The sequence below is a fragment of the Podarcis melisellensis genome, assembly GCF_964234715.1.
Source record: "Podarcis melisellensis genome assembly, chromosome: 1".
Lineage (NCBI taxonomy): Eukaryota > Metazoa > Chordata > Lepidosauria > Squamata > Lacertidae > Podarcis > Podarcis melisellensis.
The window spans coordinates 125117512-125145194 of NC_138528.1; the positions used below are offsets into that span (position 1 = coordinate 125117512).

Sequence of the window (27683 nt, forward strand, 5' to 3'; positions counted from 1 at the left end):
TGCTGGGTTTCTTCCAACTCGCTGAAACACTTGTGCCTGTAGGGAGTAATACGAAGAGCAAACACGGAGAGCCGCTTTTCACGGCTCTCTGCCTTAGACTTCTTGCCTGTAAAAACACAAGTCAGTAAATGAAAAGGGAAAGGATTAATTGCTGCACCGTCAGCAAAGATGAACACGCCATTGCAGTCAATAGCAATGCCTTTATAATTACAGTGGTATCTCTGGTTATGTACTTAATTCGTTCCAGAGGTCCGTTCTTAACCTGAAACTGTTCTTAACCTGGAGCACCACTTTAGCTAATGGGGCCTCCCGCTGCTGCCGCGCAATTTCTGTTCTCATCCTGAAGCAAAGTCTTAATCCGAGGTATTATTTCTGAGTTAGCGGAGTCTGTAACCTGAAGCATATGTAACCCGAGGTACCACTGTATTATTGGGGGGGGGGAGAATCTGTGTGTCCTGTGCATTATTGTATATAATGTTTATATCCATGTCTGTTTTCAGCCTCTCCCGATACAAGCTGAAGTTCAGCCCAGACAAAGTTGATACCATGATCGTCCAAGCTATTTGTGAGTATGGTTGGAAGTTAAATACTTTGATATGTCTGCCACCAGCTTTTGAATTCTTAATACAGTCGTACCTTGGAAGTCAAACAGCTTAGTTCTCGAACATTTTGCCTCCTGAATGCTGCAAACCTGGAAGTGAGTGTTCTGGTTTGTGAACTATTTATGGAAGACGAACATCCAGCGGGGCTTCCAATTGGCTGCAGGAGCTTCTTGCAGCCAATCAGAAGCCGCACTTTGGTTTCTGAACGTTTTGGAAATCGAATAGACTTCCAGAACTAATTCCGTTCAGCTACCAAGGTACGACTGTACCAGTGGCCACAAACATTCTGCTACCTAGTTTGCCTCTGTAGAGTGTATTTTTGTTTTCTATCAACCCTTCTGAAGGATCAGGAGCCAAGCCTATCTCGGAACTGGGGACAAGAATAAGTCAGGATGGCTCTCAGTTACTCCCGTTTTCCTCCATAGCTCAGGGTGATGTCAGAGTCAAGAGGAGGGAGGTGCAGGGCCAGTGATTAGCATAAATTTGGGCTAGCTACGTGGGCCAGCAAGACATTTAAATGCTTTCTATTTGCGTAAAAGGTTTTTTGTTGTGACTGCCAAAGCAAATTCAGTTTTTCTCACCCGGTTTTTAGAGAGGCTTATGTGATCCCACTCACCCCCACACTGTGTCAGATGATTGCTGGAAATCTGACCAAATCAGCCTGTTAAAATAACAGCAGTAAGTGAGAGGCAAACCTCCTTCAATAGCCACAGAAGGATGCTGTTTCTAGATATTGTAACCACTACGTTACCTGGTTCTCTGCTAGGATTTTTGAATATGGATCAGCAAGAGCCTATAGTCTTGGGCTTTTCTTTCCGAGGATGAGATGACTGTGTGAGTTAGAAACAGCTTCTCATTGTCAATGGAAGGTAGCTAGGGAATGGGGCTGAGGGCTACATTTATTTATTAGGTATACCGTATAATTCAATGATAAGTGTTTCATCAAGCTGCAGTTTCTGTGGCTGCCAGTAGGTGGTGGTGGTGGTTGGGGAAACGTGAAAGGGAAGGTCCTTGTGGTTTCTTCAAGGTCTAAGGCAGGCATGGGCAAACTCGGCCCTCCAGATGTTTTGGGACTAAAACTCCCATCATCCCTAGCTAACAGGACCAGTAGTCAGGGATTATAGGAATTATAGGCCCAAAACATCTGGAGGGCCATGTTTGCCCATTCCTGGTCTAAGGGGACGGGGTGTTTTTGGTTTAGGGTGAGCTGGATGGGGTGAGTGAGCAAAGTAAGTAGGTGTGGCAGCCCCTGATAGTGATATTATTTATTATTAATAATAATAAAAAAATTTAAATTTTATTTAAATTTAAATAAAATTTATTATTATTAGAATTAATTTTATAATGAAATGATTTTAGAATGTTGTACTATTTTATTGTTGTTAGCCGCCCTGAGCCCGGCTTCAGCTGGGGAGGGTGGGATATAAATAAAATTAATAATAATAATAATAATTATTATTATTATTATTATTATTATTATTATTATTATTATTATTATTTATTATGCACCACTGACAAATGGGTGTGGGTGTTGTTTTTTTCCATGTGTGGGAAATAGGAAACAGATAAATGGGTATTTTCTAACAGTGATGGTAACTTTTTGCACCGTTCCTCCTGCTAGTATTTGGAGTGACTTGTATAATTGGCTATTACCCCGTTGTTGATCTTAATGGGTGCAAGTGTCGCAAGATTTCTGGATTTCCTCTTGTTCACGAGTCTCTTTCAACTACAATTAAACTTAACTATGGTTTAAAGGTGAATGTGCAATCTGCTATTGCATGGAGCTAAAATCGCAAACACTTTGCTCCTTGCCCCTGTCCCTTTTGCCCCTGTTCTGCTAGGAAATAAGCCGTGGTTCCTACTTAGCATTATATCTGAATTCGGAGTCATGCTTTGTTCCTCAGCAAACAAGTCATAAGTGATAAACTGGGAACAAACTTTGGTTACAGCTCGGGATTTGAAAAGAAGCAAGCCATGAGCTCAGCTTGGCGCATAACTAAGCCAAACCATAGCTTAGTTCCCAGCAGAAGAGAAGTGTGGATTAAGTCCTGAGCATTTCTAAACTATGGTTTAATGTGAGATACCTGAAGGAGCGTCTCCACCCCCATCGTTCTGCCTGGACACTGAGGTCCAGCTCCGAGGGTCTTCTGTCGGTTCCCTCGCTGCGAGAAGTGAGGGTACAGGGAACCAGGCAGAGGGCCTTCTCGGTTGTGGCACCTGCCCTGTGGAACTCCCTCCCACCAGATGTCAAAGAGAAGGACAACTACCAGACTTCTAGAAGACATCTGAAGGCAGCCCTCTTTAGGGAGCTTTTAATGTTTGACGGACTACTGTATTTTAATATTTTGTTGGGAGCCGCCCAGAGTGGCTGGGGAAGCCCAGCCAGATGGGTGGGGTATAAATAATAATTTACTGTTGTTATTGTTATTATATTATTATTATGTAGAAACCAGGCCAGTACGTTTCTTCCCTGAGATCCTAGGATAGCTCAAGTCTAGTTTCTAAAGTGAAACTGAGCTCGTGTCTTTTGTGTTTGTCTACCGCAGCTCTCCTTGATGACTTGGACAAAGAACTGAACAACTATATAATGCGCTGTCGAGAATGGTACGGGTGGCACTTCCCTGAACTGGGCAAAATCGTCACAGATAATCTAACCTACTGTAAATGTGTGCGGAAAATTGGTGAGTAGTGCTGGGCTCCTTAGATAAAAGGCGCCATCCCACATCACACCAGTAGATGCAGTAGGACTTGCCTTCCTCTCCTGCAGCCCCCACACATCTCCCCAGCCCTCCAGAGCAGATTTTGGGGGTGAGCAGGGGGCTGCAGGAGGGAGGAGATAAAATAAGAGGTGTGTTGTTCAAGCAGGAACACCACAGCTGCATATCGGCCACATTGTGGCGTATTCACTGCCTTTGAAATTGTACATTACATCCTTTTTATGCTTGAGATCCACAATGCACAACATCTATCACTGCTGCCTCTGAAGGCAGTTGAAAACTTCGGCTAGTGTAGAATTCAGCAGCCAGGTTGCTCCCCGGAGCAAGACGGTTTGAGCATGTTATCCCGATTCTGGTCCGACTGCACTGGCTACCAGTTAGTTTCTGGGCCCAAATCAAAGTGCTGGTTTTGACCTATAAAGCCTTAAATGGCTCAGGGCCTCAAGGACTGCCTCTTTCCATATGAACCTACCCAGACCCTGAGATCATCTTCTGAAGCCCTTCTTCGTTTGCCGCCTCCTTGAGAGGTTCGGAAGGTGGCAACACGAGAACGGGGCCTTGTCTGCAGTGGCTCCCCTCCTGTGGAATGCTCTCCCCAGCAAAGTTCGCCTGGTGCCTTCATTATACACCTTTAGGCACCAAGCGAAAACATTCCTTATGAGAGGCCTTTGGTTGATCTGATTTATATCCTATGCCCTTTTAAAATGTGGGTCCTGGGGGGGGGGTGTTACTGGGCTGTTGTTTTTATTTTGATTATATATTTTATGGTTTTATATTTTTGTTCTGTGAACCACCCTGATACCTCCTGGTATAGGGCAGTACAGTGGTACCTCGGGTTACATACGCTTCAGGTTACAGACTCCGCTAACCCAGAAATACTACCTCGGTTTAAGAACTTTGTTTCAGGGTGAGAACAAAAATCGTGCAGCGGCAGCAGCGGGAGGCCCCATTAGCTAAAGTGGTGCTTCAGGTTAAGAACAGTTTCAGGTTAAGAACGGACCTCCGGAACGAATTAAGTACTTAACCCGAAGTACCACTGTATTACATTCTAATAATAATAATAATAATAATAATAATAGCAATAGTAAAAGCTACATTGGCACACGGGTGGTGCTGTGGGTTAAACCACAGAGCCTAGGACTTGCCAATCAGAAGGTTGGCGGTTCCAATCCCCCCAACGGAGTGAGCTCCCGTTGCTCGGTCCCTGCTCCTGCCAACCTGGCAGTTCAAAAGCACATCCAAGTGCAAGTAGATAAATAGGTACCGCTCCGGCGGGAAGGTAAACGGCGTTTCCGTGCACTGCTCTGGTTAGCCAGAAGCGGCTTAATCATGCTGGCCACATGACCCGGAAGCTATACGCCGGCTCCCTCGGCCAGTAAAGCGAGATGAGCACCGCAATCCGAGTCATCTGCGACTGGACCTAATGGTCAGGGGTCCCTTTACCTTTGATAGCTATATTTATAAGTCCTGCTATTGCCTACATTCTATAGAATTCTTCAGTAATTGCGCAATGAAAAATACCAAAGAGCAATGAAGAGAGAGCATGGAATGCTAAGCAAATCTATGGCTTACCATGGCTAATAAATCTAGCTGTTGCACAGAGAAAAAATGGTGTCCACTTTGCTGCTCCCTCACTTCTGCTGCTACCGCCGCCGCCATATTAACAGAAACTTTTTTTCTTCTGATGTATTTTTGATCTTACGTTGGAAGCTGCCCAGAGTGGCTGGAGAAACCCAGCCAGATGGGCAGGGTATAAATAATAAATTGTTGTTGTTGTTAAACTAAGCCATGGTTTGGTTTAGCAGTGTGTCCAAACCAAGGCTTGTGGTTTATTTTGCTCCAGAAAAATCACGAGCGTTAACAAAGTTCTTATCCTCTGATTACCACTCATGGTTTGTTTGGATCGAGGCAAACTACAACCCTGGGTTTAGGCACAACACTGAGACAAACCATGAATTTGTTCCTGGTGGCAAGAGAGGAGCTAAGTGGTTGTGATTTTCTCCCAACACGCTTATTCATGGTGAGCCATGGTTTGGCTTGGCTTGGCTTAACATTGTAACCAAACCATAGTACAGTTTCCTTTCTTTTGTGTTGGAGTTGTAAACCAAAAGAAATGTAGAACAAGAGCCGATAATAACTCACTGTCATCGGCCCACTCACAAATTCTACATTAATGGGAACTAACACCACGCTGTAGAGATTACTATTTCAAATTACCGTATTTTTCGCTATATAAGACGCACCAGACCACAAGATGCACCTAGTTTTGGGAGGAGGAAAACAAGGAAAAAAATATTCTGAATCTCAGAAGCCAGAACAGCAAGAGGGATCGATGCGCAGTGAAAGCAGCAATCCCTCTTGCTCTTCTGGCTTCTGGGATAGCTGCACAGCCTGCATTTGCTCCATAAGATGCACACACATTTCCCCTTACTTTTTAGGAGGGAAAAAGTGAGTCTTATATAGCAAAAAATACGGTAAGTATAATGTGGAAAAACACAGCTGCCTGTCTGTGGTGGAGAAGTGTTCTTCAAAGTCACAGCTGATTAAGACTTTGAAGAGCCCATCTGCTCCCATGTTTGATTTTCTGCAACCCTATGACACCATGTTTAGAGAAGTTCTTGGCAACTTGAGATAAGACAGGCACCCGGTTATCTATGCTTTCCAGAACCTGTTGAAGACAGTTTTGTTTTGACAAGCTTTTGCAGTTGAATGGAAAGGGCTCTGCCTTAGCTGTTTGTCTTACCACGTTTTTAAATCGTATCTTCAGGGTTTTGTTTTTTAATTTTTAAGAACTATTTCCCCCTTACGTCATAAGTCATCTCGGCATATATGTTCATAAGCAAATAGATGTTAAATGTTTTAAAACTTGGCTTCTGTCACGGCTTGCCGTTCATTCCAACTCCTTTGCAGTGATACCTCTGGTTGCGAACGCGATCCGTTCTGGAGGCCTGTTCACAACATGAAAAGAACGCAACCCACGTCTGCACACGCGCGGGTTGCGACTCGCCACTTATGCACATGTGCGTGATGTCATTTTGCGCATCTGTGCATGCGCGAGCGGCAAAACCCGGAAGTAACCTTTTCCGGTACTTCCGGATTGTCGTGTGACATATCCTGAAAGAACGTAACAGGAAGCGGGCGTAACAACTGTATTTTGGCGGCTAATGGATTGAGGTTGAATTCTGACAAGACAGAAGTACTGTTTTGGGGGGACGGGGCGGGCGGGTGTGGAGGACTCCCTGGTCCTGAATGGGGTAACTGTGCCCCTGAAGGACCAGGTGCACAGCCTGGGAGTCATTTTGGACTCACAGCTGTCCATGGAGGGACAGGTCAATTCTGTGTCCAGGGCAGCTGTCTACCAACTCCACCTGGTACGCAGGCTGAGACCCTACCTGCCCGCGAACTGTCTCACCAGAGTGGTGCATGCTCTAGTTATATCCCGCTTGGACTACTGCAATGCGCTCTACGTGGGGCTACCTTTGAAGGTGACTCGGAAACTACAACTAATCCAGTATGCGGCAGCTAGACTGGGGACGGCTGCTGAGACCACATAACACCGGTCTTGAAAGACCTACATTGGCTCCCAGTACGTTTCCGAGCACAATTCAAAGTGTTGGTGCTGACCTTTAAAGCCCTAAACGGCCTCGGCCCAGTATACCTGAAGGAGCATCTCCACCCCCATTGTTCTGTCCGGATGCTGAGGTCCAGCGCCGAGGGCCTTCTGGCGGTTCCCTCATTGCGAGAAGCAAAGCTACAGGGAACCAGGCAGAGGGCCTTCTCGGTAGTGGCGCCCGCCCTGTGGAACGCCCTCCCATTAGATGTCAAAGCGATAAACAATTACCTGACATTCAGAAGACATCTTAAGGCAGCCCTGTTCAGGGAAGTTTTTAATGTGTGACATTTTAGTGTATTTTTGGTCTCTGTGGAAGCAGCCCAGAGTGGCTGTGGAAACCCAGCCAGATGGGTGGGGTACAAATTATTATTATTATTATTATTATTATTATTATTATTATTTATTTGCTTCCCAGGAGACAGAAAAAACTTTGCCTGTTCTGACCTGTCTGAGGCCCTCCCTGAGGAGGTTGAGGAGGAGGTGAAAGCAGCTGCAGAAATCTCCATGGGGACTGAGGTGTCAGAGGAAGACATCAGCAACATACAACATCTCTGTGACCAGGTGATGACGATGGTGGTGTCGTTTTGTCGAAAGTTTGTTTCATTGGCATATTTGCGTTATGGATTTACAGTGGTGCCTCGCAAGACGAAAAGAATCCGTTCTGCGAGTCTCTTCGTCTAGCGGTTTTTTCGCCTTACGAAGCAAGCCCATTGACGGATTAGCGCTATTAGCGGCTTTTAGCGGATAAGCGGATTAGCGGCTTAGAAAAAGGGGGGGGAGGGAAAAACCCCCGCAGGAACTCGCAAGACATTTTCATCTTGCGAAGCAAGCCCATAGGAGATTCGTTTTGCGTAGCACCTCCAAAACGGAAAACTCTTTCGTCTAGCGAGTTTTCCGTCTTGCGAGGCATTCGTCTTGCGGGGCACCACTGTACTCCTCTGACATTCGCTTGGGGAGGATGGTTGGCTTTGGAATTTGCACTTCATAGCTGGTCCAAAACGAAAACAGCGATTTAAGTCAAAGCCCATACCTCCAGCGTTGCTCACAGTCGATGTGCAGCCTGTGTAAAAGGCCTTATTGCCACTTCAGTTGAGCCTAATTCTGTTTTAAATCTAAAGTGATCCAGCCTAACTGGCAGTAAATCCTAAAGAAGCAATTTTGGAAAGCCTTTCAGGCCAACATTCTTGATGGCAGTGATGATTTTGATGATGATGCTTTCCCTGATGTATAAACCATGAGGGTCGCACAGTCACTACCTCTTCTGATGCCATCTCGAATAGCTAAATTAAAGACATTAAAGTCGGCATAATGTGAACAGTTTTTCTGAGATTTGCAGCAGAAGCATGGCTGCAACTTATATTCAGATACCAAAATATTTCTCTTCCTCTTCTGTATTGCCAAGGTGGCAAATCTGTTTTGGCTTTAAACATGCCAAAGTACCACCAACCCATTATACTTTCCTTTCTTAGTTGAAGGACTGTTGGCAAGAGCTGGCTTTTTCATCATTCATTCAGAGTAGTTTCTACAGTTATATAAGAAAATACTGATTTGATTATACTGGGCTGGGGAGGGCGGGATATAAGTAAAATTTTATTATTTTATTATTATTGAGAGGTTTAATAAGTTAACTTTTATTTGGACAACTTTTCTGCTGTAGTTTACTGGAAGGAATAATCATTTCCTTAATAACAATTGCCAGGTTTTCTTCCTTGAATTTTGCAGGCCTTGACCAACCTTGTTTCATATTTCAGGTAATCGAGATATCGGACTATCGAGCACAGCTGTACGATTATCTGAAAAACAGAATGATGGCCATTGCGCCTAATCTGACGGTCATGGTGGGAGAGCTGGTGGGAGCGAGACTCATCGCTCACGCAGGTAAGCTTGACGCAATGGGGGGGGGAGAGACGTGTTGCGCTTAACTGTCCTGGACTTCACAGCATCAAAAGGTCACAAGTCCATTGACCAAGACCGGCTTTGTGAACCTAGAGACTTTTGGTGTCTGCGAAACAGAAGCCTAGAAGTTGTCGGTGATGATTTTGTCCTGAAGTTTGCTTGATTTCATCTCGAAACATGAAGGCAACTCCTAGTCACTACCTCTTCTGAGACATCTTCTGGGCTCTGCTGTAGTTCCTTCTCCTCGGCTGCCTCCCCCAAGTAAAACTCAGCCTCGTTTATTGGACTCATTTTGCAAGGCAGATTAACCTGGGTTGAATTATGTTACTGCTGATTGCCAGATTGCCGTATTTTTCGCTCCATAGGGTGCACCGGACCATAGGGTGCACCTAGTTTTTAGAGGGGGAAATCAAGAAAAAAATATTATTTCCCCCCCGCCAGCCCCAAAGAGCAGCGTACAGGCTGTGCGCAACCTCTCCCTGCCAGAGGGGTTGCGCGCGGCCATGACACAATCCATCCCGCTCATCCATCCGCTCATGGCACATCCATCCCGCTCGCTGTTTTGGCTTCCTCTTTAGCCCCGCGCAATGGCTGTGCACAGCCTCTCCGGCAGGGAGAGGCTGCACGGGGCTAAAGAGGCTATCCCTGAAGCCTGGAGAGCGCAGCGCAAGTTCCTGCTGCGCTCCTCAGGCTTCGGGTTCCTTTTGCTGAAGTCAGGAGAGCAAGACTCTCCTGCCTTCAGCGAAAGGAACCTGAAGCCTCCAGAACGCAGTGGGAACTTGCGCTGCGCTCCGAAGGCTTAAGGGGGCTATCCCTGAAGCCTGGAGAGCGAGAGGGGTCGGCTTCAGCGAAAGCAATGCAAAGCCTCCGGAGTTGCTATCACTAAAGCCAAGGAGCCTGCATTCGCTCCATAGGACGCACACACATTTCCCCTTAATTTTTGGAGGGGGAAAAGTGTGTCCTATAGAGCGAAAAATACAGTATGTATTGGCTTCTATGGCATGGGTAGCTAACCTGTGGCCCTGTAGATGGAAGTCCAATAACAAGTGAAGGAGCATTGGTTTGCCACCATCTCTCTTCTGCAAGATTGTCTTTCAGAGGCTGGTGTTTTTGTTTTTGTTTTTATTATTATTATTATTATTTTATTTATTAATACCCTGCCCATCTGGCTGGATTTCCCCAGCCACTCTGGGCGGCTCCTGTCAGAATACTAAAAGTACAATACAGTGGTACCTCGGGTTACATACGCTTCAGGTTACAGACTCCGCTAACCCAGAAATAGTACCTCGGGTTAAGAACTTTGCTTCAGGATGAGAACAGAAATCGTGCGGCAGTGGGAGTTCCCATTAGCTAAAGTGGTACCTCAGGTTAAGAACGGACCTCCAGGACGAATTAAGTTCTTAACCCGAGGTACCACTGTAGTGGTTGATTTCTTTGACATCTGATGGGAGGGCGTTCCACAGGGCAGGTGCCACCACCGAGAAGGGCCCTCTGCCTGGTTCCCTGTAACCTCACCTCACAGTGAGGGAACCGCCAGAAGGCCCTCAGAGCTGGACCTCGGTGTCCGGGCTGAACGATGGGAGTGGAGACCTCCTTCAGGTATATAAAGCTTGAAACTTGGTTCTTTTGCCCGAGTCCTCTTTCGAAGGCTGCTAATTCTTTCAAACTCCTGTTGCATCTTTTCTTAACGCAGGGTCTCTCTTGAACCTGGCTAAGCACCCGGCGTCAACGGTCCAGATCCTGGGAGCCGAAAAGGCACTCTTCAGAGCACTGAAGACTAAACGCGACACACCCAAGTTCGGTCTGATCTATCACGCTTCTCTTGTGGGGCAGACGACAGCCAAGAACAAAGGAAAGGTGAGGTTCTCTAAAACACATGTTCCTTTGTGATTCCTTGAACCTGCATCTACAGGTATCTAAGGAACCAAGACTTTTGACATTTGACTTTGTCTCTAGTCAGGCTTCATTGTAAGTCTAAATTTGGTATTTTCCAGATTTCTGGGGTGACACCCCTCTCCAAACCCTTTCTGCCTTGTGGCTTTTTTATATTTGTTGTTGTTTAGTCATGTCCGATTCTTCGTGACCCCCTGGACCAGAGCACACCAGGCACTCCTGTCTTCCACTGCCTCCCGCAGTTTGGTCAAACTCATGCTGGTAGCTTCGAGAACACTGTCCAACCATCTCGTCCTCTGTCGTCCCCTTCTACTTGTGCCCTCCATCTTTCCCAACATCAGGGTCTTTTCCAGGGAGTCTTCTCTTCTCATGAGGTGGCCAAAGTATTGGAGCCTCAGCTTCACGATCTGTCCTTCCAGTGAGCACTCAGGGTTGATTTCCTTCAGTATGGAGAGGTTTGATCTTCTTGCAGTCCATGGGACTCTCAAGAGTCTCCTCCAGCACCATAGTTCAAAAGCATCAATTATTCAGCGATCAGCCTTCTTTATGGTCCAGCTCTCACTTCCATACATCACTACTGGGAAAACCATAGCTTTAATTTTACAGACCTTTGTTGGCAAGGTGATGTCTCTTTTTTATATTATTGGAAGCAAAAGCAGAAAGGGAACCTGAAAATGGAGCTGAAATATCATAAATAGTAACAATAAACACCCTAGTTGATTCAATTTCATGATAGCCTCATGAATTGAATTCCCGTCCTTGCTTATATGGAAGTCCTTTCTGATATTGATATATATATATATATATATATATATATATATATATATATATATATATATATATGCTTTCGTAGATTTTCACGGGTACAGGAATGCAGGTTTTGGTGTCCTCGGGTGTCTTCCCGTGTAAAATAAATATATATTTATTTGTGTGTTCTTTTATCTGTTCCTGTAGCAACAGACCATATTTTTCTGTGTATAAGATGTTGTTGTTTTTTGCTTTTAAAAAATCAGCCAAAAATTGGTGCTCATCTTATACACAGATGGTACACATGGTTCTGGCGCGAATTGCGGTTTGCCGACTCAGACCAAAAAAGAAGCTTAACAACTTTTAGGACGTTCACCCCCCCCCCAGAAAGCTCAAGAACTTTCAGCCGCCGATCGTCCCTGGACATTGCGAGCGAGGGGAGCCCAGCTGGCTCTGGCTGAGCTCACCCAGCGGCCCTGCGAGCCAAAGACGGCACTCACTCAGTAGCTATCACTGTTTGTTCGGTGGCTGCAGCACCGGAAAGAGGTGCTCAGCTCCACTATTCAAGCAGCAGGAGGAGGAAGAATAGCTTGCATAAAAACCCCCTACCAGTGCTGCTGCTGCCACTGCTGCTCTTGTCAACCAGCCACCGTGGTTTTGGCAACCCTAATTTATAATGATGATGATTTATTGTTATTATTTTATACCCCAGCCAGAACCAGGCTCAGAGCGGCTAACACCAATAAAATTAGAATAAAATCTAAAAGAAAAAGAAAAAACAGTTAATTAACATACGGGTTAAAATACAATTTAAAATGCAGCCTCTTTTTAGTTGTAGCCCATAAATCGAAACCATAAGGGGAGGGAAACATAAGGGTCAGACAGAGTCCAAACCAAAGGCCAGGCAGAGCAGCTCCGTCTTGCAGGCCCTGCGGAAAGATGTCAAATACCGTAGGGTCCTGGTCTCTTGTGGCAGAGCGTTCCACCAAGTCGGGGCCAGTACTAAAAAGGCCCTGGCCCTAGTTGAGACCAATCTAACCATCTTGTTACTTGTGGGCCTTAAGGTCCTCTGCGGGGCATACCAGGAGAGGCAGTCCTGTAGGTACTGATTAAGAAATACTGATTTCTTAATTTTGGGTTAAAAAAAAAATAGAGGCTGCCTTATACATAATGGCGTCCTATGGTATTCCTATTCTGATTTATGATTTATAAATATTTCAGTGAAGGAAAAACAATGGGTTACTCTATTTAATCGTGGTTAAAGTTATGTATTTGTTTTGAAATACTAGGCTTTCACTGTTATAAAAGCAGCTTGTTATTTTCAACAAAGGAGACCTTTGTGAGCATTCATCCATCGTTGCCTTAAACTATGAGTAGAAGTTTCCTTTGTGCTAACCTGTGTTGGCATGGGCAAAGTCAACCGCCAGCTTGGTTTCATTGGGGGGGGGGTATTTAATTTAATTTTATTTTTCTTTCCAGATCTCACGAATGCTGGCAGCTAAAACAGCCTTGACTATCCGTTACGATGCTCTCGGAGACTCGAGCAGCGCGGAGATGGGAGCGGAAAACAGGCTGAAAGTCGAGACAAGGCTGAGGCACTTGGAGGAGAAAGGGGTGAGCCTGCAAAAACATGGAAAGACAATTTTATGTGGTTTATTATTATTATTTCTATACCGCCCTATACCCGAAGGTCTCAGGATGGTTTACAAAAAGGATGCTTATCGGTGGCGGCGGCAGTCCTCACACTTTGCCTAAAGTGCTTTATAGAGTCTAGTGATGAAGCTGGAAGGTGTGCAGAGGAGGGCAACCAAGGCTATCGGGTCTGGAAACCGAGCCTTATGAAGAATGGTTGAAGGAGCTGGGTATGTTTAGCCTGAAAAAGAGGAGACAGGAGATATGACAGCCATCCTCAAATATCTCAAGAGCTATCACACGGAAGAGGGAACAAGCTTGTTTTCTCCTGCTCTGGAGGCTAGGACTCGAGTTACAGTGGTACCTTGCGTTGCATACTCTTCAGGTTACATACGCTCCGGCGGGAAGGTAAACGGCGTTTCCGTGCGCTGCTCTGGTTTGCCAGAAGCGGCTTAAGATAAAGGGACCCCTGACCGTTGGGTCCAGTCGTGACCGACTCTGGGGTTGCGGTGCTCATCTCGCTTTATTGGTCGAGGGAGCTGGCGTACAGCTTCTGGGTCATGTGGCCAGCATGACTAAGCCTCTTCTGGCGAACCAGAGCAGCGCATGGAAACGCCGTTTACCTTCCCGCTGCACTTTGATGTGCTTTCGAACTGCTAGGTTGGCAGGAGCAGGGACCGAGCAACGGGAGCTCACCCCATCGCGGGGATTCAAACCACTGACCTTCTGATCGGCAAGTCCTAGGCTCTGTGGTTTAACCCACAGCGCCACCCACGTCCCTAGAAGCGGCTTAGTCGGCCAATAAAACAAGATGAGCACCGCAACCCCAGAGTCGGTCACAACTGGACCTAATGGTCAGGGGTCCCTTTACCTTGATCAGCTTTGCTCTTCCTTTGCAACACAGCTCAAACTCAAGATGCATTATGAAGGAGAAAATGGGCCATCTGGTATCAGGTGGGTGACCCCCACTGATCTATCAAGATGACCCACCTATGGGGGTGGGAAGTTCAGAATCCAGAGCAGGAGAAACATTAGACTTTGGAGAACTCCTGAAAGCATGAGGGGTGGGAATTGCAACAGGAGCAGGAAGGAAAAAGCCTTGCTAGATCTTGGCTTGGTTCATTCACACAGCATGGAATCCTGAACAAAGCACCGAACTTTTCGTTCTGCACATACCAGGTGGCTGTGGTTGACTCTCGACTCGCTCATTCCTCAGCCACGCTGTTTCATAATTCCTTTTCTTCTGGGATATGGAACTGGTGTCTCACAAGAAGGCATGGAAATCCTAGGATTTGCTGTTAACCGCCCAGTGGAAGGAGATCCAAATAGTTCAGCCCACCCTTACAGATGTTTTTGGACTACAACATTATCAGCCTTAGCCAGACCCTATAATGATGGGGTTGGGGAGAGTTGTTGCCCCGAACATCTGCAGAACATCAGGCTTGCAGAGGCTGTTTTAGCCCAGCCTGTGTTTCTTCCATGAGGGAAAAGCCGTGGTTCCCCTGTTATTAGGAGTAGTTCACTCCAGCCTGCTTTTTCTTATGACAACCTTAATTCTTCTTAGCGATGTTGTGCCAACATTTTATCATCAGTCATTTGTTCTTCATAGCTGTGTCTTTCTCCCCCTCAGATAAGACGGATAAGTGGCACGGGAAAAGCCTTGGCCAGGGCAGACAAATATCAGCACAAGAGGTTGGTAGTTGTATGTTTTGTTTTGTTTTTCTTTTGCTTCCCAAATGCTTGGGTTTTAATTTTTCCTCACTGTCTCCTGCATTGGTGGAAACATTCTCAATATTCTCAGCGCAACCCTTGCTTGCTGCAAGCTGGGTCTCAGGTTGCATGTTTGGCTCGTTGCTAGCTCTCTTCTTTTTTTCCTTACCTTGGTGGTGGCGTTTTAGTTTAATACAGATTAATGATACAACTTTTGTGCATTATGAGCCGAAGGAGTCCAGATACCAGCCCATAGTGGATAGAACACCACTTGTTTAATACAGTGGCACCTTGGTTCTCAAACTGCTAAAACATACATTTTTAAAGAAACCGGAAGCTTTTTTATTAGGCATTTTAACAATAAGTTAAAAAGAAAATAAAAGAGTGCTTATAAGAGTGCAATAAGTTAAAAAGAAAATAAAAGAGTGCTTCTTTACGCAACAACAGCAGCCAGGATGTTGGAATATTGGAAAAACGAGTTAACACCAACCTTGACTTAACCAAAATGACAGAACTAATAAGACATCATTCAGGAGACAAGGTTAAAAAAGAATGGGATTACTTTAAAAATTATCTCCAAAATATGGTTCCAATAACAACACTTGTTGTGCCTAGACTAATTTCACAGATATAAGGGAAATTCCGTGTGTGTTTTTAAATAATTGAATACAGATTACTTAAGTGTAAGAGAAGTGTACTAGCCAGAAAGAGTTAGAGGGAAGTCAAAAAAACATATAACCGGTTTAGAGGAACAGAAAGAATGTGACTGTAAGGGAAAAAGAGAGAGAAAAGCAGAAATATGAAGGTAACTTCTTTCTAGAAACTTTATATATAGAATATTCAAATTATGGTTTGTACTCCTTAAATGATTTTGTGTATTGGACAAATATCACCCCCCCCCCCTTTCTTTGTTTCCTTTTCCTTGTTCTCCTCATTTTGATTTTGGATCATTGTCGTTGATTGTTTTTCTGTTTGCAAAATTAATACAGCATGCATATGCATACAAATGCGCGCATATATATATATAAAATACACACACACACACACACACACACACACATATATATACACACACACACACACACACACACACATATACAAACAACCACACAATCCTTTGGGAGGCAGAGATGCAAGAGGACATCAGAGGAGGGGGAAAAGGAAAGAGGGACAGAGGCCAGTGTTGTCCACGGCGCCCTTGACCATCCTTCAAGACATCCCACGGTTCGCTGGTTGAAAACCAGTGCCCAAAGTCATTCAGGCTAGGAAAAGATGGGCATGATCTTCGGTTCTCGTGCTTTTTCCTTGCATTTTTTAAAAACCAAAACAACACTCCTTTTGTCATTCCAGTGAAGTGAAGACCTACGACCCTTCTGGGGAGTCGACACTTCCTCCGGTCTCAGGAAAGCGCAAACGTGAACTGGAAGACGAGGAGGAGGAGACGACGACAGCAGGCCCAGGAAAAGCAAAGAAGGCGAAAATAGTAGAAATCAAAGGTTAGTTGCTGTGCCTCCGGAATCTTAGCTGCGTCTGAAGTCACTTGATCGGCTTCCACCTCCTTTGTGTAAATGTACTTTTGTAAAATGGTTTCCCTGCCGGCCGTTGGAATCGCCACTATGCTCTCTTTGTGTAGCCTGAAACAAATTTGATGGGCTTCCCGGTCGGCTTGAAAGGTTCCGCAAATCATCTTCCATTCTGCCTCTTCCAAACTTCTGGGAAGAGTGCCTGGCATTTTGTAGCCAAAGCAGCAAGAGCCACATAAAGAAACGTTTTGTGTGTGTGGAGCTGGTGTTGGTGGGGAGATCAATCAGGTTTGGAGAAAGACAAAAACTCCTTCGCAGGATAAGTCCCTAAAGCGGGGGGGGGGGGGAGTACCTTCCAAACAGCCCAAAGGAAACCTTTTTTAAAAATAATTTTTATTAATTTTAACATATAAATTATAATACATACCACAAAACTTCACAACTTATGCAGTCTTTTTTTTTTTTACTTCCATCAGCACCTCTGATGATCCGCCGTTTTTTGTCACTTCTTATGCATTTCTTAAATTCATATTGCCTTTAATTATCTTAACTAACCATCCTCCCCTTTATCCATTTTTGCAATAGTTCCAATAATTCACCTCACAAAACGTCTTGCAAACCTACAAACGTAGTCTGATCATCACAATTACTTTTCAAATAGTCAGTAAATTTACTCAGACGTTTTGGCTGTTGAACGCCGCAAACCCGGAAGTGAATGTTCCGGCTTGCAAACATTCTTTGGAACTCAAACGTCTGACGGGGCTTCCGATTGGCCGCAGGAGCTTCCTGTAGCCAATCGGAAGCCACGTTTTGGAAGCTGAATGGACTTCCGGATCGGATTCCGTTCAGCTTCCAAGGTACGACCATAGAGGGATCAAAATAATTCATTGTCTGTTGTGCACAACAGTCTTCCCCCACCCCTTCATCAAAATGGAGGGGGGGGAACGGCTTACTCTTCTTTCCCGGCAAAAAAATACCCCCAGGACTGGGCACGTTCAGTGGGCAAGGAATGTGATGGGCTGACTTCACTTGCAGAAACGAATTGCCACCTTTTTATTTTAATTGGTGACAGCCCCTTCTGGGCTGGGTTTGCCAATAGACTGCTGCGGTGTTTTGATGATGTTGTTGTTGTTGATGATGATGATGATATTTTATTTATATCCTGCCCTCCTCCTTGGGCTAGAGTTCTGTGAGGATTACCAAAGGAGGGGGTCAGACTGTGTATTGGCCAAAGGCCTGGTGGAACAGCTCTGCCTTGCGGGCCCTGCGGAAAGATGTCAAGTCCTGCAGGGCCCTGGTCTCTTGTGACAGAGCGTTCCACCAGATCGGGGCCACAGCCAAAAAAAGCCCTGGCTCTGGTTGAGGCCAGCCTAACCTCCCTGTGGCCCAGGACCTCCAAGATGTTTTTGTTTGAAGACCGTAGGGTCCTCCGTGGGACATACCAGGAGAGGGCAGTCCCATAAGTACCAGGGTCCTAGGCCGTATAGGGCTTTAAATGTTAAAACCAGCACCTTAAACCTGATCCTGTACTCCACTGGTAGCCAGTGCAGCTGATACAGCACCGGGTGAATGTGATCCCACAGAGAGGACCCCATAAGGAGTCTTGCTGCGGCATTCTGCACCCGCTGGAGTTTCTGTGTCAGTCTCAGGGGCAGCCCCACAAAGAGTGAGTTATAATAATTCAGTCTGGAGGTGACCGTTGCGTGGATCACAGTGGCCAGGTCAGGGCAAGAGAGGTAAGGAGCCAACTGCTTAGCTTGGCGGAGATGAAAAAATGCCGCCTTTGTTATAGCTGCAGTCTGCGCCTCCATGGAAAGGGAGGTGTCGAAGATTACACCCAAACTCTTTAATGGATGGCGCTGGCACTAATTGCGCCCCCGCAAGAGATGGGAGTTGCCCGCCCAATCCCATATTGTCCCGATCCAGCCAAAGGACCTCTTGTCTTCGAAGGATTTAACTTTAGCCGGCTCCCACGTAACCATCCAACCACAGCTTCCAAACATCTGATCAGTGTGTCTGGGGCCGAGTCAGGATGTCCATCCGTCGACAGATAGAGTTGGGTGTCATCAGCATAGGAAAAGGCTCCTAGCCCAAAGGAGCTTGCGAAGAAGAAAAGTCATCCATCTAGTCTGAGTTTTCTCATTTAGAACTCTGTTAAGAAACAGCCACCCTGCATCTCTGTTTGCCGTACTGTCGCTCTCGTCAATAACCACCTATCTAGAGTGATTACACGCAAATCAGGAGGGCAGGATACGTGCTTTTTAAAGAGTTCCCCATGTCGGAACGAGTGCCGAGCCCAAACCCACCCACTGTCCTCTAAATCTCCACGGCGATGGTCTGTTCAGCTTCACAATTCTCCCTCTCTTGACAGATTGCCAAAGCCTGAGGCTTTAGTTTTTGTTGGCTGAAAACATCCTTTTTTAAGTGGAGTTTTGTAGCTTTGGTACTCAGAATGCTGTGTGTTGCCCGCAGTCCTCCGGGCTAAAAGCGATGGGTGTTTTCCACCCAAAGGCTCTTTATTCATAAGTGGGTCTAATAGAATAGGGGCAGTGTTTGTCCAAAGACAGAACGGTATAGTCCAAAATATTGTATACCAACTTAATTCTTATTTATATTGATATATTCCTTCTTCAAATGGAGTCAGAGTTGAGTTGGGGGAACATAAGAAGACGGTTTGAGCATATTACTGTGATCCTGGTCCGACTGCACTGGCTACCAGTTAATTTCAGGGCCCAATTCAAAATGCTGGTTTTGACCTATAAAACCTTAAATGGCTCAGGACCGCAATACCTCAAGGACCGCCTCTTCCTATATGAACCTACCCGGACCCTGAGATCATCTACTGAGGCCCTCCTTTGTGTGCCGCCTCCTTGAGAGGTCTGGAGGGTGGCAACACGAGAACGGGGCCTTCTCTGCAGTGGCTCCCCGTCTGTGGAATGCTCTCCCCAGCGAAGTTCACCTGGCGCCTTCATTATACAGCTTTAGGCGCCAGGCAAAAATGTTCCTTTTTAACCAGGCCTTTGGTTGACCTGATTTACCTCCTATGCCCTTTTAAAATGTGGGGGTTTGGGGGGGGCGCTATTGGGTTGTTTTTTATTTTTATTATGTATTTTGTGGTTTTATATCTTGATTTTATTCTGTGAACCACCCTGAGACCCCGTGTATAGGGCGGTATATAAATTCTTCTTCTTCTTCTTCTTCTTCTTCTTCTTCTTCTTCTTCTTCTTCTTCTTCTTCTTCTTTATTTCTTACATTTATATACCACCTTTATCTTCCAAGGATCTCAAGGTGGTGTACATGGTGTACAGAAAGCCGAGGGCCTTCTGGCGGTTCCCTCATTGCGGGAAGTAAGGTTACAGGGAACCAGACAGAGGGCCTTCTCAGTAGTGGCGCCCAACCTGTGGAACGCCCTCCCTTCAGATGTGAAGGAAATAAGTAGCTATTCTATCTTTAAAAGACATCTGAAGGCAGCCCCGTTCAGGGAAGGTTTTAACATTTAATGCTGTACAGTGGTGCCTCGCTAGATGAAAAGAATTCGTTCCGCGATTCTCTTCGTCTAGCGGTTTTTTCGTCTTGCGAAGCAAGCCCATTGACAGCTTAGCGGATTAGCGCTACAGCTGTCAAGCGGCTTCCAGCGATCAGCTGTTAAGCGGCTTATCAGCGGAACAGCTGATAAGCGGCTTAGCGGCTTAAGAAAAGGGCGAAAAAAGCGGGGGGAAACCCGCGGGGGGGTGCAAGATTTTTTTCGTCTTGCGAAGCAACCCCATAGGGGAATTCGTTTTGCGAAGCGCCTCCAAAACGGAAAACCCTTTCATCTAGCGGGTTTTTCGTCCTGCGAGGCGTTCGTCTTGCGGGGCACCACTGTATTGTTTTTAATACTTGATTGGGAGCCGCCCAGAGTGGCTGGGGAAACTCAGCCAGATGGGCGGGGTGTAAATAATAAATTATTATTATTATTCCTCCCCATTTCACAACAATCCTGTGAGGTAGGTTAGGCTAAGAGATAGTGACTGGCCCAAGATTACCTAGTAAGCTTCATGGCTGAGAGGAATCCATATCAGGTTTAGTACAATCTACACTGACTGGCAGTGACTGTACAGGATTTTAGGTGGGTCTCTCCCAGTCCTGCCTGGAAATGCTAGGGGTGGAAACTTGGGACACTTCAACTTGCAAGACAGAAGCTCTTCTACTGAGCTGCAGCCATCCCTAACGCTAGATCCCCCTGGAATGTTAAGTTTTTGCTTTCTTCTGCACCTTGAATGCCGCTGTGATTTAAAACCTTTACCTGGAAGCCATGTCAGTGCTTGAGGTTTCTTTTTTTATATATATAATAATTTGTATTAAGTTTTCCATTTTAACAATCTAATCAAATCACATTGAATATTCCAAATTATACAAATACATATGATAAAGTCCAAATATTTTGCCAAATTATAAATTTTTGTTGGGGCTTCCCATGCTTCAAGTTCAGTGGGGTCCAATCATCTTATGTTTCTACTGCCTTGAGCTTCTAATAGTTCCTTCTTTAAATCTTCCTGTTGTTATCCTTCCTTCTTTCATGGCCTCTGAGTTGTTTCCACAGGCGAGTTGAAGTGAACAATAATATACTTCTGTGTGAAATTTGTGTGACTCCCCCCCCCTTTTTTTTTTTTTTTTTTTTTGCAGCTGGTAAGTCTATTATTTGCAGTATGTCCTCACATGCTGGTGTTTATGCTGAATCAATCCAAAAGTCCTTCTCTAGTGGCAGACGCCATCTTCTCTCAGTGCCAATGAAATCTAAGCGTTTGCTCATTAATTTTCTCAGACAAGTTGCACCAAACATTAATCTTTCCAGGGGAGGTTTGCCAAATCGGACTTGAAGTACAGATTAAGAGCTGGCCTCCCCCTATGACTATTTATCTCTGCAACTCGGTCTATCCCATAATGTCGGATCCCAATTAAATAGTATGTCACAGGAGAGTCTTTTGTCTTCTTCCAAATATTTCAAAGAACAAAGGCTTTAGTTAGTATTATTGTTTCCATACAGTTTATATTTTCCGATCTCACTCGCTGTAAGTAATGTAGACGGTTCTTCTGTCAGTGCTTGAGGTTTCAGACCTGATGGTGCATCTCTCCCCATATGAACCAATCCTGAGATCATCATCCGAGGCCCTTCTTCGTGTGCCCCCTCCCCGAGAGGTCCAGAGGGTGGCAACACGAGAACAGGGCCTTCTCTGCAGTGGCTCCCCATTTGTGCAATGCCCTCCCTGGGGAGGTTCTGCTGGCGCCCTCGTTATACACCTTTCAGTGCCAGTTGAAAACTGTTCCTCTTCCAGGTGTTTGGCTGGTCGGCATTTTTAAAAGTGTCGTGGGGGGAATTATTAGTTTGTTTTTGTTCTCATTTTGTTTCGTTTTCATATTGTATGTTAATGTCGCGAACCTCCCTGAGATCTACGGATTAAGGATACAGTAATAATATTAATAATAATTTTCCCCACAGTGGAGGAAGATGAAGAGCAGGAGGAACCTGTCAAGAAGAAGAAGAAGAAGAAAAAGACGAAAGCTCAGGAAGAATCTGCTTGGGTAGAGGATGAGGAAGAAGAAGAACCATCAACTAGCATTTCAGTCGAGGTAAGATGCTTCAAATTGTCCAAGATGACGTATGCTGCTGTAGTGAAAACTTGTGGCAGCTGCACATCCATAATTCGGTTTGTCAGTCGCTTGTTGGAGGGTTGAATGAACATGGGCACACTAGGAATGCTTACTGTTTGAATTGCAGGAGTTAAAAAACCTGTATGATCTAGGTCATGGGTAGGCAGACTATTTCCCCCCCCCCCCCCAATAATATTTATTATTTTTCATACAAAAGCATAACAAAAGAGAGAGTAAACAATAATAAAAGGGGGGGAAAGAGAAAAGGATATGAAACATAAAATACATCAACTCGCTACATAAACTAAAACTTAATTAATTAATTAAAATCCATCTTCATAAAGGTATTACTTGGCTTCCTCTAATCTCTTCCATCTGAATTTCTTAGTAATTATATATAGCAGTTTCCAATATCATTATTTCATGAAACCATATCACAGTCATAATCATATTTCCTAACTTTTCTTATCGTACATGTTCTTATTTATTTATTTAATCCTAATTTAGTCCTAGGCCTAATTAATTCTTTCAAGGGGTTACATATCTTTAATATTGTGGGTAGGCAGACTAAGGCCCTGGGGCCGGATCCGGCCCAATCGCCTTCTAAACCTGGCCCGCAGACGGTCTGGGAATTGGTGTGTTTTTACATGAGTAGAATGTGTGGTTTTATTTAAAATGCATCTCTGGGTTATTTGTGGGCCATAGGAATTCGTTCATTCCCCCCCCCCCCAAAAAAAATTATAGCCCCCCCCCCCCCCCCGTTCCAGAGATCTGAGGGAAAGTGAACAGGTCCCCTGCTGAAAAAGTTTGCAGACCTCCGATCTGGAATGTCAGAGCGTATGGGGAAACAGCGCTTTTCCTAAATACCTTTATGCATTTGTCAGAATTGCGTGGAGCCCACCCTCATGAAAAAAGACAATTGCCTGCTTATGTACCCTGTAAAGGTAAAGGGACCCCTGACCATTAGGTCCAGTCGTGACCAACTCTGGGGTTGCAGCGCTCATCTCGCTTTATTGTCCAAGGGAGCCGGCGTACAGCTTCTGGGTCATGTGGCCAGCATGACTAAGCCGCTTCTGGCGAACCAGAACAGCGGACAGAAACGCCATTTACCTTCTCGCCGGAGCGGCACCTATTTATCTACTTGCACTTTGACGTGCTTTCGAACTGCTAGGTTGGCAGGAGCAGGGACTGAGCAACGGGAGCTCACCCCGTCGCGGGGATTTGAACCGCCGTCCTTCTGATCAGCAAGTCCTAGGCTCTGTGGCTTAACCCACGGCACCACCCGCGTCCCTTTATGTACCCTGTAGCGATGTCTTATTCCACAACCCTCCAGCCTCTCGTTCTGCAGAGCCGTTCAAGGCTTTGATGAACCAGAGAGCTCTTGCCGGGGCAGGAACGACCCTCTTGAGCCTCATGTGCGTCACAAGCCACATGCATTGACATGCATGCACTCGGCGTCGCATAGCAGCGGCCCGGTCCCGGTGGCGCAGTTCCGAGGAGGAGCTATTTTGGAAGCAGGTATGGCCCACGCTGCTGCGTTTTGATTGGCGAGCATCGTGCCTCCATTTAAACTTCTCCGTAAATGGAGGGAGAAGGGCTTTGTTCTGCTGAGATGCTTAGAGATGAAAGCTTCTCTTCCCTTGCTGAAGTGCTGTTGACTCATTTCATTAGGGTCATATTGATGGTAACCATGGATTCCTGCGGTTCTCGTGAGCCTCTCCGTCTAAAGAGATTAGCAGAGAGCAGAATAGGACCGTGCCTCTGCTGCTCGCATCTCAAGGGAAAAGCCCTTAGATGCAAATCAATTTTCCTAATTTTGAATTTTGTATATTTCATAATTGGCAGTAGAGGGGTAACAATGCTTATTCTTTTTCCAGACTTCAGAGAAGAAGAAGAAAAAGAAAAAGAAGATTAAAGAGGAGCCGGAAGATGATTAAGAGGAAGAAACCACAATCTCCCTGGGGATGGCCTCGATATGGTTTTGGAGACAGCTGCCCCAAAAATGTAATTTGCCCCACAATTAGGCAAGGCAGAGAAATTCTTCCCACTTTCTGTGGAGCAGATCCACCCTCCATTCTCAGTTTTTTAGCCTGAACACCAAGTTTAATCCTGATGTTTCTTTGTAATACTAACAAACTGCTTTGAGAGTTTACCTGTATCTAAAAAGCAATATTATACATGTTTGAAAACCAGTAACATTTTCAACAGCAGGACTCCTTTATCTTCCTTCAGTATAAATTTTTAGAGCACACTGAGTCTGAAAAAAAGTACCGTGTGTGTGTGTGTGTGTGTGTGTACATACATGGATGTTTCTTTCCAGTCAGCTGAAATTCTACTTAAAGGTAAAGGGAGCCCTGACCATTAGGTCCAGTTGTGACTGACTCTGGGGTTGCAGCGCTCATCTCGCTTTACTGGCCGAGGGAGCCGGCGTACAGCTTCCGGGTCATGTGGCCAGCATGACTAAGCCGCTTCTGGCGAACCAGAGCAGCACACAGAAACGCCGTTTACCTTCCCGCTGGAGCGGTACCTATTTATCTACTTGCACTTGTGTGCTTTTGAACTGCTAGGTTGGCAGGAGCAGGGACCGAGCAATGGGAGCTCACCCCGTCGCGGGGATTCAAACCACTGACCTTCTGATTGGCAAGTCCTAGACTCTTAGGTTTAACCCACCTGATCAGCAAGCCACCTTGGTCCCTCTGAAATTCTTCTTACTTTTTTTATTATTTCATGAAATATGCTGAGGGAACTTGGGGGCGGAATGGGGAAGGCATCTAGCAAATAGGTCAGGATACAGTTCATACTCAGTTTGTGGTGAAAAAAGCATCCACTGGGATTGGGTTAACACTTGCTAGCACCTGGGAATGCAGAAAAAGGAAATAGCCAATTTCTGGAGTTCCACCTGGTTCTCTAGACTTCTCCCCCAGATTATCTCCTGTCTTTGCCCAAGACTGGACTTTTCGTCACAGCAAATGCCAGGACACCATACTTCTTCACCAGATATCTTACAAGCCATGAGGAGGGAATTGGCAGCTTTCACTCAACCTCACTGAAAGGGCTCTTGTGTTTTTTCCCCTTCCCATCCTTTTGCTTCCCAGGGTTCGGAGGGAAATCAGACAGAACAGCGGGGGAGGGGGTTGACCCTCCAGATGTTGAACTACAACTCCCATGATCCCTGACCATCTGCTAGGCTGGCTGCAGCTGATGGGAATTGGAGTCTCACCAACTCCACCCCTGCATATTGGGGGGGGGGGGACATTCTTTCTTCAGACAGAGTGAAGCCAAGCCTTTGCTCTTAAGCTTGCTCAGGAGACACAGAGGGCAAGAACGTTTCCCCAAAGTCTAAAATGTCTCCTGTGAGTGGTGGCATACTCTAAGCACCACGGCCACCATTTACAAAAAAAAAAAAAAAAGTTTCCAAACAGCTGGTTTTCTTTCTTTGCACAGTGGTACCTTGGGTAGGGACGCAGGTGGCGCTGTGGGTTAAACCACTGAGCCTAGGGCTTGTCGATCAGAAGGTCGGCGGTTCGAATCCCCGCGACGGGGTGAGCTCCCGTTGCTCGGTCCCTGCTCCTGCCCACCTAGCAGTTTGAAAACACGTCAAGGTGCAAGTAGATACATAGGTACCACTCCAGCGGGAAGGTAAACGGCGTTTCCGTGCGCTGCTCTGGTTCGCCAGAAGCGGCTTAGTCATGCTGGCCACATGACCCAGAAGCTGTACGCTGGCTCCCTCGGCCAATAAAGCGAGATGAGCGCCGTAACCCCAGGGTCGGTCACGGCTGCACCTAATGGTCAGGGGTCCCTTTACCTCAGGTTAAGAACTTAATTTGTTCTGGACGTCTGTTCTTAACCTGAAACTTTTCTTAACCTGAAGCACCACTTTAGCTAATGGGGCCTCCCACTGCCGCCGCTGCACGATTTCTGTTCTCATCCTGAAGCAAAGTTCTTAACCTGAGGTACTATTTCTGGGTTAGCGGAGTCTGTAACCTGAAGCGTCTGTAACCCAAGGTACCACTGTAATTTGTAGTTTTAGATTCAGGAAATGGTGACTTAAGACAACAGGCTTGAACACACACTTGCTGAATAATCTGACGGAAGTAAAAGGCCCTTACGTCAACCATCAACAATGATCAAAAGATATTAAGATAAGCACACATGCAAGAAGATAACGTTGCCTTTTCGTTTAACAAATGGAGGAACTTCTCTCGTGAGTTGGCCAGACTCCGTAGCTCCCAGACCTACCCCATGTGCCAAGATAGCCATTTGTTTCCCAGAATGACGTGTGACCTTTGGGAAAACTGGTTAGCATGACCCAATCCTTCCTGCAAGAACAGCAGTTCTCAGACATTTTGTTATGTAACACCTCTCTGTGCTGAACTAACTGCTCTGCTATTTGCTCTATCAGCCCCAGCCAACATGGGCAAAGGTCAGAGAAATGATGGGAATGTGAGTTCCAACAACCTCTTGGAGGGCGCCAGGTTGGGGAAGCTCACCCTGTAGAGTAGAGCGGGGTAGCATTCTGTGAGGCTCTCCAGAGGTTGTTGGACTTCTCCCATCAGTGTGTCCATGGTTCCCCCTTCCCACTTGGTAGGACCCCAGTCTAATGGAAGCTGGTGAAACCCGGACCTGATGGAGTAGCTAGGAGGTCACAAGGGAGAAGGGAGTGATGGGAAAAGGTTGTTGTAATATTTAAGTCAACCACACTCTGACCTTGTTTCCCTGTTAAGGGAAGAGCTCAGGTAAACGGCATTTCCGTTCGCTCCGTCATGGTGTCCCGTTGCGCTAGAAGCGGTTTAGTCCTGCTGGCCACATGCCCCGGAAAGCTGTCTGCGGACAAACGCCGGCTCCCTCGGCCTGAAAGCAAGATGAGCACTGCAACCCCATAGTCCCCTTTGACTGGACTTAACCGTCCAGGGTTTTTTTTACCGTTGAACCTGTACACTGAACCTGTACTCTTCTAACAATTGATGTCATCAAGTATTGCTGGCACATGGCAGGGCAGAATGGAAGTGGCACTAGGATGAGGCGGCAGGAAAGTTGGGGAAACTTTGGGGGCAGTGATGGCAGTTCAGGTGTGTGTCCACCTGGGGTAAACCACGGTAAACTTTTGATTCCGACATTCAAAATCCTACTTTCGGTCTGTGAGACACGCTACTTACTAAGTGTCGAGAGAGGTTCTATGCGAAAGCTTTTTGCATCTTGAAGATCTAGATTGTTGCAGAATACAGTGGTACCTCGGCTTAAGAACTTAATTCATTCTGGAGGTCTGTTCTTAACCTGAAACACCACTTTAGCTAATGGGGCCTCCCACTGCTGCTGCGTGATTTCTGTTCTCATCCGGAAGCAAAGTTCTGAACTCGAAGTGCTAATTCTGGGTTAGCGGAGTCTGTAACCTGAGGCATCTGTAACCTGAAGCGTATGTAACCTGAGGTACCACTGTAGTTTTTTGGGACACACACCCAGGCTAATGACAAAGCGATGCCTTGAAGTCTGGAAGACAGGCAGCTATTTATGAAGCACTGGGTGAATCACAATAACACGGTAGAGATAAAGTGAGTGCTCCGTAAGTGCATTGCAACACCATGAAGCAATCGTGGGCAGCTGTACGACAAGTATGTTTTAGTGTCTGGCTCAGTCCGCCTCTTTGGGTAAGCAGAACGAGAAATATATTTGAGGACTTTGTTTCCCTGTGTTCTGATTAGATTGACAGAGCCAGTGTGGT

General features: G+C 45.9%; 1 protein-coding gene across 1 annotated transcript in view; it reads left to right on the plus strand.

Annotated features, from left to right (window-relative positions):
• Nucleotides 1-24215, plus strand: part of NOP58 (NOP58 ribonucleoprotein) — a 31605-nt gene extending 7390 nt beyond the window's left edge. Inside the window, exons 6-15 of the mRNA XM_081928704.1 lie at nucleotides 501-565; nucleotides 3149-3283; nucleotides 7348-7493; nucleotides 8684-8810; nucleotides 10522-10685; nucleotides 12948-13082; nucleotides 14731-14792; nucleotides 16161-16306; nucleotides 21813-21943; nucleotides 23842-24215. Of these exons, the coding sequence (XP_081784830.1) occupies nucleotides 501-565; nucleotides 3149-3283; nucleotides 7348-7493; nucleotides 8684-8810; nucleotides 10522-10685; nucleotides 12948-13082; nucleotides 14731-14792; nucleotides 16161-16306; nucleotides 21813-21943; nucleotides 23842-23901 (1171 nt within the window). The 3' untranslated portion in view covers nucleotides 23902-24215. The remainder of the gene's footprint in view (nucleotides 1-500; nucleotides 566-3148; nucleotides 3284-7347; nucleotides 7494-8683; nucleotides 8811-10521; nucleotides 10686-12947; nucleotides 13083-14730; nucleotides 14793-16160; nucleotides 16307-21812; nucleotides 21944-23841) is intronic.
• The last annotated feature ends 3468 nt before the right edge of the window (nucleotides 24216-27683 follow it).